The sequence below is a fragment of the Tamandua tetradactyla genome, chromosome 3 (genome assembly GCF_023851605.1).
Source record: "Tamandua tetradactyla isolate mTamTet1 chromosome 3, mTamTet1.pri, whole genome shotgun sequence".
In the NCBI taxonomy this organism is placed as follows: Eukaryota; Metazoa; Chordata; class Mammalia; order Pilosa; family Myrmecophagidae; genus Tamandua; species Tamandua tetradactyla.
This window is the reverse complement of record NC_135329.1, coordinates 40920145-40933799: the sequence shown is the minus strand read 5'-3', so window position 1 is coordinate 40933799 and position 13655 is coordinate 40920145. Positions and strand designations below refer to the sequence as shown.

Genomic DNA, 13655 nt, shown 5'->3' with positions numbered 1-13655 from the left:
CCATAGTTAATTTGCACAACATAATAGCAATTCTAACTGTCAGGATGCAAACACCCTAGGAGGAACCATCATGTAATCCAGGATTTCTCACCCTCAGCCTTATTGAACATTTTGGGTGGCATAATTCTTTGCTGTGGGGGTTGTCTTATGCATTGTAGGATGTTTAACAGCTCTGCTGGCTTCTACAAACTAGTTCCAGTAGCACCTCCATTTTGATGATAGCCAAAAAGTCTCCAGACATTGTCAAATATTGCCTGAGAGACAAACTACCTCCGGTTGAGAACCACTGAGATAATGCTAAAAGCATGAGATTTGGAATAAAATGGACTTGGATTTGAATTCTGCTACTCACTAGCTTTGCAAACTTGGAAAGATACTTAGACACTCTATCATTTTTTCCTATGGACATAAATGGATGTATAATCATACCTGCCTCTTGCTCTGGGTGCTGGTAGAGTACTCTGAGATGGAGATTTATGTGCCAGTGGTTTATTGAGATATGTTTTCCATGAAAACACCTATAAGGAACTGAGGGAAGCATTATAGGACAGTATGAGAGGTTGAAGTACAAAGAGGCCTTAGCCCATTCTGCAGGGAACTTGGGAGCTGGAAAGGACCTTCAGACATGTCCAGAATTAGGGCCAGGAGGCTTCCCATTGGACCATCCATATCCATTCGTCATTCTATGTGACTTTCCCCAGGAAGGGGAAGCACAGTTGGGCAAGGCAGCTCTCTCCTGCTGCGGGTACTCCCTGGAGAGAGACTCAGGGGAGGGAGTCCCTTAGTCCTGAAGGAAGGATCAGGGTGGCGCCTCACAGCATCTGCACTGTTTGAGGATTCTGTGACTAGTGAATGATAGTGATACTGAGCATACAGAGGGTTCAGTCAGTACCTGTCCTGGTACCAGGGGGTGCATAGGATGCCTTCCTAATAAGACATAAAGGTAAGAGGAAGGAGAGAGTTTGATAATACCACTTGGGTGTGGTGAATCAAAAGAGACTATCAAGGACTGCATGTGGAGAAGACAGACTGCCCAAGAAGATAATCATTTTTTTAAAAAGTCCTTTCCCTTGAAAAATTTCTCTATTCACAAATTAATAAGAGAAACAACTAAATTAACCATCTTATATTTTGAGACAGACCCATCAGAGCTCACTTAAACCACAAAGTCTTCAAGATGCAGCTTCAGTGCTTCTTTCTCCATGAAGTCATCCCCAGTTCACCCATTAGATGCTTTCTCCAAGGCCTCTGTATTCCTGGAAAGTTTTATAAAACTTCAGCTACCTCACTTGTCACTATCTTGTGCTACACAGAATTGCTTACACAGTGTCACTCTCACTAACCTTTGATCTCGTGGAGGGCAGGGAACTTAACCACTCATTTTTGAATCCTACGCTAGTTCCTTTAAGTTCTCATTCAGTGACTTTGAGTTGATTTGAAATTGAACTGATCTGCAAGCAGCACATCTTCCCCGCTCTAGAAATTATTGATCCTTTGTTGAGCTGCATTTACTTTTTCAAGTCAGAAGAATACATTTGAGCATGCAGTTGGAATCTAATTTTTTAGGTTTCAAATATAAAGACACCAGAAGAATGAGTCTAAAGGAAGGAAGGAAGGGAGGGAGGAAGGAAAGGGAGGGAGCAGGAAGAGGGTGTGCAAGGATAGGAAGGGAAAGGAGGAGAAAGGAAGGGAGAAGAAGGGAAGAAATTTTAGCTTATAAAAACTGGATTGAAAACAGTAAGCTTGTGCTTGGTGCTGAGCTTGGCACTGATATAATTGATCCTCAAAGACACCTCTCCGTACATGTCTCTTAGGATCCACAAACCTATGGAAATTACAGCAAACTTTCTTAAAGTACAGCTTAGAAGTTAAACATGGATGTGATTCTAAAACCAGCTTTTTAAATTTTTTAATTATTATATTATTAATTTTTTAATATATTTTTTATATATGGTTTCTCTGTCCACCTAAGTACAAACTCCTTCTGAGAGTTTAATGGGCCCTACGTCCCCCCTTCCCCTTCCTAGACACTCTCCTTCTGCCGCTGGCATCCTACTTTCTGTCCACTCCAACCTTCTTTCAGCTCCATGGATGTGCTGACGTTGTCACCTGTAGAGGACAACTTCTGGTCCTCTACATCCCTCATTTCCTATCCCCAACATCACCTGCCTTCCAGATTCTACTGAGCTCAGCAGAGAAGAATTTTTTGGGACATCTTGTCTTCTCAGAACCTACCAAAATTGTGTAGAGAATCTTACAGTGTGCTCCCCACACTCCTTGCATTTATGGCACATTCATGAAATTCTTTTTTCAACAACTTTCCTATCCATGAGAATGGTTCTTTCAACTCATCAAACCGAGTGTGCCAACTTATAACAAATATTTCACAATGTCTCCTTTACTATTGTAAAATGAAATTCATGTATAACTATCTATGCACATAATTTTCAAATGTATATATAATGCCCTCACTCTAATGTAATGAAAACAAAAGGAAAGTAGTTTTTAAACTAAAAACATATTTTGCCATGAAAAGGCCTGGGTGTAACTACACGTGTCCAGAATGAAGTATTTGGATGCTTGCTTCTGAATGAAGGATACCATAATTGAGAGAACTGTAAATGTAGACTGATAGAGGTGTATTTTGAAGGGTACTCACTTAGGGGCTTTGGAGAATCAAGGCTTATATGCAAGATAGCAGGCATGCAGAATCATGCAGAACATGAAACACGCTTCATTGGGTGGGATTGCTTCATGGTTTCAAGAAAAAGAGTTATACCTGGACCCCACTGAATGCAGACCCATACCTCTCATGTCGAATGGTGTCACAGTCAAAACTGCCCCAGATACTTGTCCAAAATGACCCCTAGAGGGTGCCCACATTGCCACTGACACTAAAAATCTGGAATGTGAACAGCCCATCCATCCAGCTTTCAGTTATATTCCCAAAAGCTAGCATACATTGTATGACTTAAAAATTTTTTTTAACTTGTTTAAAGAATAAAGAAGACATATCCCTAAGGGAAACACAGCTTTTGATGGTATTTTTCTTCCTTGGTTTTAACACCTCGAAGAGAATATTATTATAAAATTCTGCCCCTTTCACCTGTGCTTGCCACTTGAAAGAAAAGATATTTTAATATGCAGTGCTCAACTATCCTTAAAGCAAAGCATAGAATATATGTAAATGTACACTAATGTCAACCTTAGGAAAATGCTTTTTTAGAAATTATAAATATCACTCATCGTTCTATGCAAGCAGTTAATTAGAGTAATGAATTATAAGTAAATGCAGCCAAGACTGAAAATTGAATTTACAAAGGCTGGGAGCTATTATGAAGATGAATTCATTCAGTCAGTCAGTCAGTCACTGGAGTCTATAAAGCCACTTATTGATTTAAAACATATACTTGGCCACTCATACATTCACCTGCCAGTTTTTAACACTGTAACATATCACAGAAAGATTTATTTATTGAACCACAGTGGCATTTTAGTATTGCTTTTCTTTTCTTTTGATTGTCTTGAGACATATTATTTTCGTTTACTAAGGCTGCTGGAATGCATTACTCAAGTGTTGGACCTACTTTTATAAAGGGGATTTATTTAGTTACCGATTTATAGTTCTTCAGAGGAAAAGCAGTTGGCTTTCCTCTGGCATTCTCTGTCACATGTGAAGGCACACAATGACATCTGCTGGCTTCTGGATTCAAAAGGCATTCCCCAGGGTGATTCCTTTCTGCATCTCCAAATATCTGGATCTGAGTCAGCTCTGAGCACTGAACTGAGGTGTGCTGCGCTGCTGAGCACTACTGAGCTGAGCTGAGCTGCTGCTCTTTCTTCTGACTTCTCCTTTTAAACCTCACTCATTGAGGAAGGTCCTCCCCCTTAGCTGATCTCACATGTAATCATCCATAGATGGATTTCATATGCTGATGATTTAAGTCCACATCAGCAGAACAATGGCACACCATCATCTGGCCATGTTAATACCTGAACCTATCACCTGTCCAGCCTTTGTCAACTTGGAAACTATACACATCACCTTAAACCATACATAATCTCTAAATAGAAAACAATAACAGACTTTTTTTTTGCCAAATAAGGCTCATCTGTCCTGCAAACAATGCACTAAATCTTTCCATATGCAAAATAAATTTATTCTGTCATAATATTGCAAAAGCCTTGAATCATTTCATTACCAATACAAATACAATAACAACTCAAAAATAGTAAAAAAAAAAAAACCTCATCAAAGTCAATTATAAGTATGGGCTATCTTGAAGCAAAATTCTCCTCTGTCTGCAGACCTGTGAACTTAAAGCAAGATATCTGCTTCCAATGTACAAAGAAAGAATAGTCCTAGGATAAACGATCCCATTGCCATTGGGAGAAATTGGAAGGAAAAGACAGGTCACTGGATCTACACAATTCCAAAAACCTGCAGGGCAATTGGATTTCAAAGTCTGAGAGTCATTCATCCTTGGGGTTTTAGAAAGCAGCGGTCCCACCCTTTCCAAGGGCCTAGGTACTGGCCCTGTTCTCTCCAGACTTTGGGATGAGGGCTGCAACATTGGCGAATATTGTAGGACCACCTTTTTTTTGGCCCTACCCTCCTTAAGCATCTGGCTGACACCCAGATTCTCTGCCATCTCCAGAGCACACACTCAGCCCCTTCAGAACAATGGGAGGCAGCCAGGTTCCCCCCAGCCTCCAGGGAATGCACACCACCTCTCCAAGGCCTGGAGCACCAGAACTGCTCCTTTACATCGAGGTGGAAGGTCCACCCTCTACTCTGGGGCAAACTCACCCCCTCTGCATGCACAGATGCATCCACTCTCATGACCCGAGATTCCTTGGCTTCGGAATAACATCCACGGTTCTGCCTCTGAGGCTGTTCTTCCTACAATCTATCCCTTTTCCGGCAGTGATTCTGTTCATGCAGGTCTTGCAAAAAAAAAACTGTTGACTTGGCATGCAGCATAAGGGATTGAAGGCATCAGACAATAGGACCTTTCACAAATCCTTTCAGGATAACTCCACCTCCAGTCCTCACTTGTCCTGTAATGACTGACTGGCTCCATGTTGGGTTAACTCCTCATGTAGGGCACTGTTCGTTCTCTGGGGTCTCACTTTCTAGAAGCCCAGAATTTTCAAGACCATCACTTTCTGGTTTCTTTGAAGCCAAAAGTTAAATTCTTAGTTTGTCTCTTTCACTGAATTTTACTATAAACTGCAAGGAGAAACTCAGCCATGTCCTCCACACTCAGTTTAGAAATCTCCTCAGCCAAGTGTCTCTTATTGTTGAATACAAGTTCTTCCTTCCATTCAGCACCAGGATTCCATTTTGCCAAACTTTCTGCCATGTCAAAGCAAGGGTTGCTCTCCTTCCAATCTGCAGTGGAAATATCTTTAGAGTCTATATTTCTACCAACAGTCTCTTCAAAGCCATCTAGGCTTTCTCTATCAAGCTCCTCACAATTCTTCCAGAATCCTCCCCTTATCCATTTAAAAGCTGTTCCAACATGTTTGATATTTGCAAACACAACAGTACCCCACTTCTCTGGTACCAGAATTGTTTTCATTTGCTAAGGCTGCCAGAATGCAATACACCAGAAATGGATTGGCTTTTATAAAGGAGATTTATTTAGTTACAAATTTACAGTTCTTCAGAGGAAAGGCAGCTGGCGTTCATCTGGGCTTCTCAGTCACATGGGAAGCACAGAGCAACATCTGCTGGCCCTCTCTCCCAGCTTTTGGGTTCAAACCACTCTCCCTGGGGTGTTTCCTCTCTACATCTCCAAATGTTTGAGTGTATGTCAGCACTGAGCTGAGGTGTGCTAGGTTGTTTCTCTTTCTTCGGATTTCACCTTTAAACCTCACTCATTTAGGAAGGCACTTACCTTGGCCTACATCATCCTTAGATGAATTTCACATGATGATGATTTAAATCCAGAGCAACAGGACAGCCAGGCACCGTCACCTGGCCAGGTTGACATCTGAACCTAAGTAATACACATATGCTTTGTAATTCGTGTGTAGTACTTGAATTCACAATCTGAGATAGACTGCTTTATACTCTTTTCTACTAAAATTTCTGTCAAAAACTGGGTAATTGGCTTCTTAAATAAGAAACTAAGAAAATTACAAGCTGGTTTCATCTGATAGTTAATTCACAGTCTTCTGGGAAAAAATCTTTAGTTTGATTTTTTTATAAAAATATGTTTTTAATTCACAAAAATTTCAGATGGCTGCCAAAACGAATCTGTCCTTCAATATGGCACATGGACCCATCTGTCCTCGGCTAACCCCATGGTCTCCTTTTCTGTAACTTCTTTCTCAGATGTTCAGTGCCAGCAGAACTGAAGTTCCTGTGCTTTTTCTAAGACAGAGAGTTGTGTAACTTGCCTCTGTTCTGTTTATTCTGCCAATTTTACTCCCACCCCCTCCTCTTACATTTTTTTTTTTTTTTTGAAGGAAGAAAGGGAAACATCTTTATTTTTTTTTATTATATTTTGTTTGTTCGCTTGTTTTTTTACATGGGCTGGGGCCGGGAATCGAACCGGGGTCCTCCGGCATGGCAGGCAAGCACTCTTGCCCGCTGAGCCACCGCGGCCCGCCCCCTCCTCTTACATTTTTGCTGGTCAAGTTAATTTGTTCTTTAGAACCTCAGACCTAACCTCCAGAAAGCCTTTCTAAATTACCTCCCCCTCTACAAAAGCTTCTATTGATCCTTTCTCTATTTTACTCCTGCTCTTGCTTCTTTTGCCATTTTTAAACTATATTATAAATCATTTCATTTCATGATTAGCTCCTCTACTGAAATAAAATGTCCTTGAGCACTATGGTTTTTCTTAAATTAAGAATAAGTTTATTTTTATTGCTAAAGCAAATATGTCCCATGAAGAAAACTTAAAAATATGAAAGAAAAACAATTGAAAAGAAAACATAATCCCTATCTCCCAGTGATAATCCCTTTTACATATCCTTCCAGACATTTGTCTATGCATAATGCAGGCGTATATCTTCTACTGTTTTAAAAACACTGGGTATATGTTGCACTTTGAAATTGCTCTTCCCCCCTCCAATGAGTATATTTCTACAATAAAATGTTTATTTTTCTACAGTATTTTCAGTGGCTGAGGAGTATCCATTGTGTGATTGTAAAAAATATTTTAAATAATCTTCTACAAAAAGGTATTAATATTTCCTCTTTTCCTCTTAATGAATAACTCACCATTCCCTGGAATTAAACCTTATTTCCTTAGGATACATTTGTGGAGGTTTAGTTGCTGGGTCAAAGGGCATGGACATTTTTAAGTCTTTGAATATTATTGCCATAAAGATTGGGTGAAATTTACAATCATAATAGCAGAATATGAAAATATCTGCTTCACTGCATCTTCCCCATATTGGCAATTATCTTTTTTTTTTTTTTTTGTATGCTGTGGGTCACATTTCATTCTTTTTCTATGTGAGTAGCCCATTATTGCAGCACCATTCATTGAGTTTTTGTTTCTTTTTTTGGTTTGTTTGTTATGCTTCTTTTTTCTTTGTTTTTGATGAGTGAATGGACCGGGAATCCCTATGGCAGGTAAGGATTCTACCACTGAACCACCCTTGCACCCCCTTATCTTTTTTTTTTCATTTTTGTAACCTGACTTTTGGTATGAACACATAGAGAGAAGAATTGTTAAATGCCCAGAGCAGTTATTTCTTCATTCTTCATTAATCATTTTTTCCAGTGCTCAGAAGCTTCGCGGTCAGGAAATGACATCTGTGAAATCAATATTCTACTTGCATAAATTTATGTCTATTTTCTCAATGGCTAATACCTTACTGAAAGAGCGCAATACTCTACCAGGCATATATTTCATTTAACCTGCAGGTTATAACTGCTCTGCAATATAATCCATATGACTTTTGCCTTTTCTGGTTCTTTAATATTTCAGAATGCCCTTTCAACATGGCTGCATTCCTCTTTCAATGTGGAGGTCTGTATGAAGCACCAGGTCATAAAGATTTTAGAAATACCAAACTGAAAAGGATCATAGGCATCACCTCTTCCATTCTTACTGTTTTACCCTTGCAGAGACCAGGCTTTGTAAGTCCTCCAAGTCACATAGCTTCCTGGAGTCCAAGCTGGAATGAGAACCTGGAATTCCATTTTATTAAGTCCCTTCCCCCTAGCAATGTCTGGATCTGTGCTACATGTGGCCGAGGTGTTACTTTGTGATTCCAGAGAACGTGAAGGGACTCGAGGGAGTGTTCTTTTAAAAAGGCAAACAACCAGAACTACAGATAAAATCCATTTAAGTCATTATCCACAGGGTCCTTGGGGGATTTCATTTCATCAAGGTACTTTCACCTTGTCACACTGGATGACTTTTCAGTAGAATTTCTCCTTGACTAGTCTGGAAGTGCAGAATGTATTAGTAATACAAATAAGCAGTACTTTAATCCTTCTCCCTTAGTTTCCTTTCCTGAGCTGTAACATGGAAGATTTCTGATCTTCTAAAGCAATGTTATAATCATGCGTTTTAAGGAAGTGAACAAAAGGTGTTTGCCTTCCCAAACAAAGCACTTAACTCTTGTGAAAGTGCTTGACTAATTGGCTCTAGCCTAACTAGCAATATCGAGATTGGAAAGATAGTAGAATTCTTTTTAGAAGACTATGTTTAAAATATGCATAAGTATATCTAAATCACTTACTGTGGGAAGAACACCCACTCTGGAGATTTTTTAAATTAGGAATTTCGTTATTTTCTTTCCATATAAGCAGCAAGTTTGGTGAAGTAATTTTGAGAGATTGCACTTCTCCAGCAGAATGAATTTATGGGTAGGTCCTTTTACCGCGTGATTGTATGTGATTGTGTAGGTATGCTAAGTAAAGGCTTAGGATTCCCTACACTTAGCTATTGCATTGTGGGGGTTTGTTATTTTTGTTGATGGTGCTGGCGGTGGTTTTGTTTATTTGTTTCTGTTTTTTGGTTTGTTTTCGCTTTTTTTAAAAAATGTGAATTTGAGCTTTGAGTCAATTTTATCCAGAGGCTCCAGGTAGCTGTCCTTAGCCAAAGAACCTCCGGGAAAAGAAATCACTACCTGAGCTTCATAGAACAGGCTTATACTTTTGGAAGCATCTTTTAAAACAAGTTCCATGATATTTTGTTTGTTGCAGAGTATGGATCTCAAGTTTCATGTGTGGTTGATAAATGCCAATATACTGACGTGCTTTATCATCTTTATGGTGTTAGCCTGCTTCCCACAAAAGTACTGAGTGGTATTTTGCTGATAATATATAACATGCATTTGTAGTTCAGCTTTGTCCTAATCAGCTCTTGATGTGACTAGTTGCATTCGTCTTTCTCTTTTATGAATGCAGATATGATATAATTCAACTTCTAGAGTTTAATAGCTGCTCTTTTTTCAGCTTGCAATTAAAGGGTAAATTTCCAGTATAAGTATTTTCTCCTTCCTCATTTTCTTCTCCTCCTCTTTTTTCTCCTTTGCTCTCTCACTCCCCTCTTCAATTTTTTTCCTTCTTCTTCTTCCTCTACTATTTCTTCTTCTTCCTTCTTCTCCACACTGAATAACTTTTTTTTTTCAATTTCCTTTTATACCAGAAAGAAATAAATCTCAGTCTTAGCAGTGTTTTATTTCTGGCTGCTGAGATTACAAATGGGTTTTTTCTCCTTCAATTTTCCTAACAGTTTCCTATATCTCCCACAACAGTTATCCATCATTTTTATAATGGGGGAAAAAAACAATTTTATTTTAATGTCCTTAAGGATTTGAATGACGGCGTTCTGAAAGGATCTATATTTTTGTGTTTAACTTTAAATAAATGACCATAAAGGAAGGGTCTTCAAGGAATTTGTGGAGCATTTATTCCCTGAAAGAGTCACCAATAAAATTCTGAATGACAAGATTGATGCTTATGGTGTAACCTGTTTTGTCCTAGGTGCCTCAAGATGAATGGGGAGGGTACCCAACTGGTGGTAAAGATGAGGAAATACCCTGCAGGAGAATGAGAAGTGGGAGCTATATTAAAGCCATGGGAGATGAGGAGAGTGGAGAATCGGACTCTAGCCCCAAAACGTCACCAAAAGTAGCAATCCGGCCAGAGCCCCTGTTAAAGTCCATTGGACAGAGACCACTTGGAGATCACCAAACGTAAGCTAACGTGTCTTCCCTCTTGTAGAACACATCTTCATGTTTCCGGTACTATTCTCTCATCAAAACTATTTAACCTCTGTTATTTGTTATCAACTTTAAAAAGTCATGAGTTGAAAATATGAGACTGTACAGCCATCAATTTTCAAGTCCATTTTTAAAAAACACACTAACCTTTGGTTATTTATTACATAATTGTTAAGGAACCATGTATGGGAGATTTCTGTATCAAAAATTTAAAGCAACTATTAGCAGATATGATCCATCAATATCTTTTCAGATTATTCTAATTATTTTAATCATGAGCATATGTTTCTATTTGTGTGAAGACTGGTGTGTGTGTGGAAAATTTATAATAGGGAATTTTTTGTTTTATGTAATTTTGTAAGTGCAGTTTCCTAGGCAGCAGATTTTTGTTTGGAGGGTGCAGGACATGGATTTAGCTTGAAATAGGTAATATATCCTTTATATATTTGCTTGAAGATATGTAAACTAAAATATAAACAGATGAAACTATTTGAGAAATCAGCTATTCATATGAGCTGTGTAAATGTGACAATTATTTTTTAATAGTCATATTGTTGTGTATATCCCAAGGTGCCAGCTATCCTATGTGGATGGAAACAACAGCTTCTTAACATTTTCAAGCCTATCTTACAGAGAGGTATTAATTGTAACATATGAAGTATAACAATGAAGCTCCAAACCGATGTGTTATCTGTGTATCATTCTCTGTTCATGTATGGGAGGAGACTCCATTCATGCAGTTAGAAGCAAAATGACTATAATTTCTTCCAATAAATCAAGTAATTCATTAATGTTAGCTTATAGGACAAAACATGAAAATTTTAGATTGCAACTGAATCTCATATTGAACAAATTTGAACCCATGTTTACTGCCTACTTCAATTAAATTTAACTGCTGTCAATCATATCAGGAATACCACATAGGAAATGCCGTGAAAACAGGAGCCATGGTCTGTCTCACTCAATAATTATCTGTGCCAAGGAGAGGCTCAATGAAAGAATGACTGGAAACAAAGCAAAAGTCTTAGGTTGAAGAAACTCTTAGACTTATTGGAGGGAGAATGAGGAAGTAACGTGTAAGCAGGCAAAGAAACAATTAGGAAACAGTTGCTATGGTCAAGTTTTATTAGAGAACTATATGAAGTCCGATGGAAGTACAGAGATAAGTCATTGGACCCATTGGACCCAGCAACATTGGTTTTCATCCACCTTTTATTTGAGGGCAGACACATTTAAAAATTATGAATTATTTGAGATCTCTCCCCAGGGGAAGAGAAAAAGCACACCTGTGAGAGATTTGTTTATGTTACCAAACAGGGGCTCACCGCCCAACAGCACAGAGGCCAATACTAGGACATGAGGCTTTTGAGGTAAAAAAGAGTTTTAGTGCAGGGTCTACCAGCATGGAGACAGGAGACTAATCTGTCTGTTTGAGTAAAGGGAGATTTTCATGGGAATGGGAGGTGAGAGGAGGGGACAGAAGTTGGAAGATTCCCTATAGAGCTCTCCATGTGTGGTAGAGTGGATTTTAGGCTGGATCTTCCTTATTGAAGGAACCTCTAACCTTTGATTTGCTTCCAGTGTCTCCCTGTCCTTGTAATCTTGGTTCCAATGGAGGTGACCTGTGTTCCTGGTGTCTCAAAGGTCATCTAAAGGACAAGAAGAGTCACAGTTTTCTGCATATGCTCAGATTATTTGCTTTGCAGTTAAAGAAGCACAGAAGAAAAAGTTATAGGAGCGGAAGTATCTCCATAACTGGTGTTTCCTGCCCATGATGTCACTTCTTAGGTTTTGGCAGTCAAAGGCCACCAAAGTCCCAGGGTTCTGAACCACTATATAGACGTCCATTGATACAACTGCTCCTTTTAAAAGTTTGCGGTTTTAAAAAAAGTTTGTGATTCCCTGAATGATTCTATACATCAGATAGCAAAACATGGAGAAAAAAAAGCAAACCATGTTTTAACCCTGCAGGGATTAAGTATTTTTAAGAATTATGAACATCATTTGTTACCAAAATATCCTCCTCCTTGCCCATTTAGTCCCTTAACCAATTCATGCACTCTTGACATCTTTGTCTTACCTTTAACTTGCATTTTCCTCACTATTTTGCCATTAGTTATTTATTGTGTCAGCATTGCATGACAGCCCCATCCTCTTAAAGAGTTTAGAGACCGTGTCTTATTCATCTCTTTATCTCAAGGACCTGTCCGGATTCTGACACTTAGTATGACACTAAATGCCAATATTAGCTGTTCAGAAGATGGAGTTAAGGAGTGTATATTTGTAAAGCCTAAATCACTGCCTAGTAGACTTAAAATTAATTCAAAAAGCTAACTGAGTGATGAAGCAGCCAAGTGCACTTGATGGTTTAATCCAAATATTTACTTAACTCTTCACCATCCCAGTGCATTCACTATCCAAGATGGGTGTTCACCCACATACGGTTCTTAATACCTGAGCAGAACATGTCAAACATGGTAAAATCTGGGGACAATAAATGAGCTGCCTAACAGTTGCTCATATTTCCAATTCAAACTTACTTCTGCTTTTGTTTATCCATAGCACTATCTAATCTATCTGCAGAGATAATCTGGCAGTTGGTTTCGACCATCCATTTATTCAATCATTTATCAATCCACTCATCCATCCAACAAATGCTTAGGCATTATGATAAATTCTATTTATAATTGTTCAAGTCATTTATTTCCCCTAAATTTGACACTGCCATGTAGAAAACAAAATCAAGAAGGTAATTTCCTCTCAGGTGTTAAGATACCACCATGACAATAATCCTCTACTAATTGTCAAAGTCCATGCAATTCCCATAGTAAGTGACTATTTTAGATTATTGTATTGAAAGTTGCTGTAAAAAATTAACTTATGTTACTGGAAGGTATCAATTATGTTATTGCCTATTGCCATTTTAGTACAACTTGTATTTATTTAACACTTTATAGATTTCAATGTAATTTTGTTTTGTTTCATTTTAAGGGACATCTCAAAGGCTCAATAATTAACTCGGGGAAATATAAATGATGCCCATTTTATACAATAGAAGGCTGAGTCTTAGATATGAGGTCCTAAAAGTCACACAAGTGTTTGAACTAAAAGTAATTAATTCTATGCCCAGTAATTTTCATCCCTATTATACTTACTCAGTACATTGGAACTAGGGCAGATATTTTGAATGGAGGAGAGAAAGGAAGAAAATGGCTAAGCCTGGAGAATTTCCCATAATTATTTCTCTTTCTGTTATAACCCTGTGTTTCCAGTCAGCAACAAAACACTGAGGTATAGAGGGTATTTGGAATTCTTTTGCAGGACTTTAATAGTGAGACTTCAGAAGCATCATAGAGGTTTTAATTGCAGCTTTTATTGGTCTGTTGGCCTTTTAGGGTAATTTTATCTATGTTGGGTAATGATTTGATTTTTATCAAGGTATAAAACTCTTAACA

The 13655-nt window shown here is 38.4% G+C and overlaps 1 protein-coding gene and 1 long non-coding RNA gene across 3 annotated transcripts in view; one reads left to right on the top strand and one right to left on the bottom strand.

Moving 5' to 3' along the window:
• Nucleotides 1–13655, top strand: part of DLGAP2 (DLG associated protein 2) — a 1049558-nt gene that overhangs the window by 879787 nt on the left and 156116 nt on the right. The window contains exon 7 of the mRNA XM_077153013.1: nucleotides 9962–10173. Within this exon, the coding sequence (XP_077009128.1) occupies nucleotides 9962–10173 (212 nt within the window). The remainder of the gene's footprint in view (nucleotides 1–9961; nucleotides 10174–13655) is intronic.
• Nucleotides 1–13655, bottom strand: part of LOC143677253 (uncharacterized) — a 96288-nt gene that overhangs the window by 39883 nt on the left and 42750 nt on the right. The window lies entirely within an intron of this gene.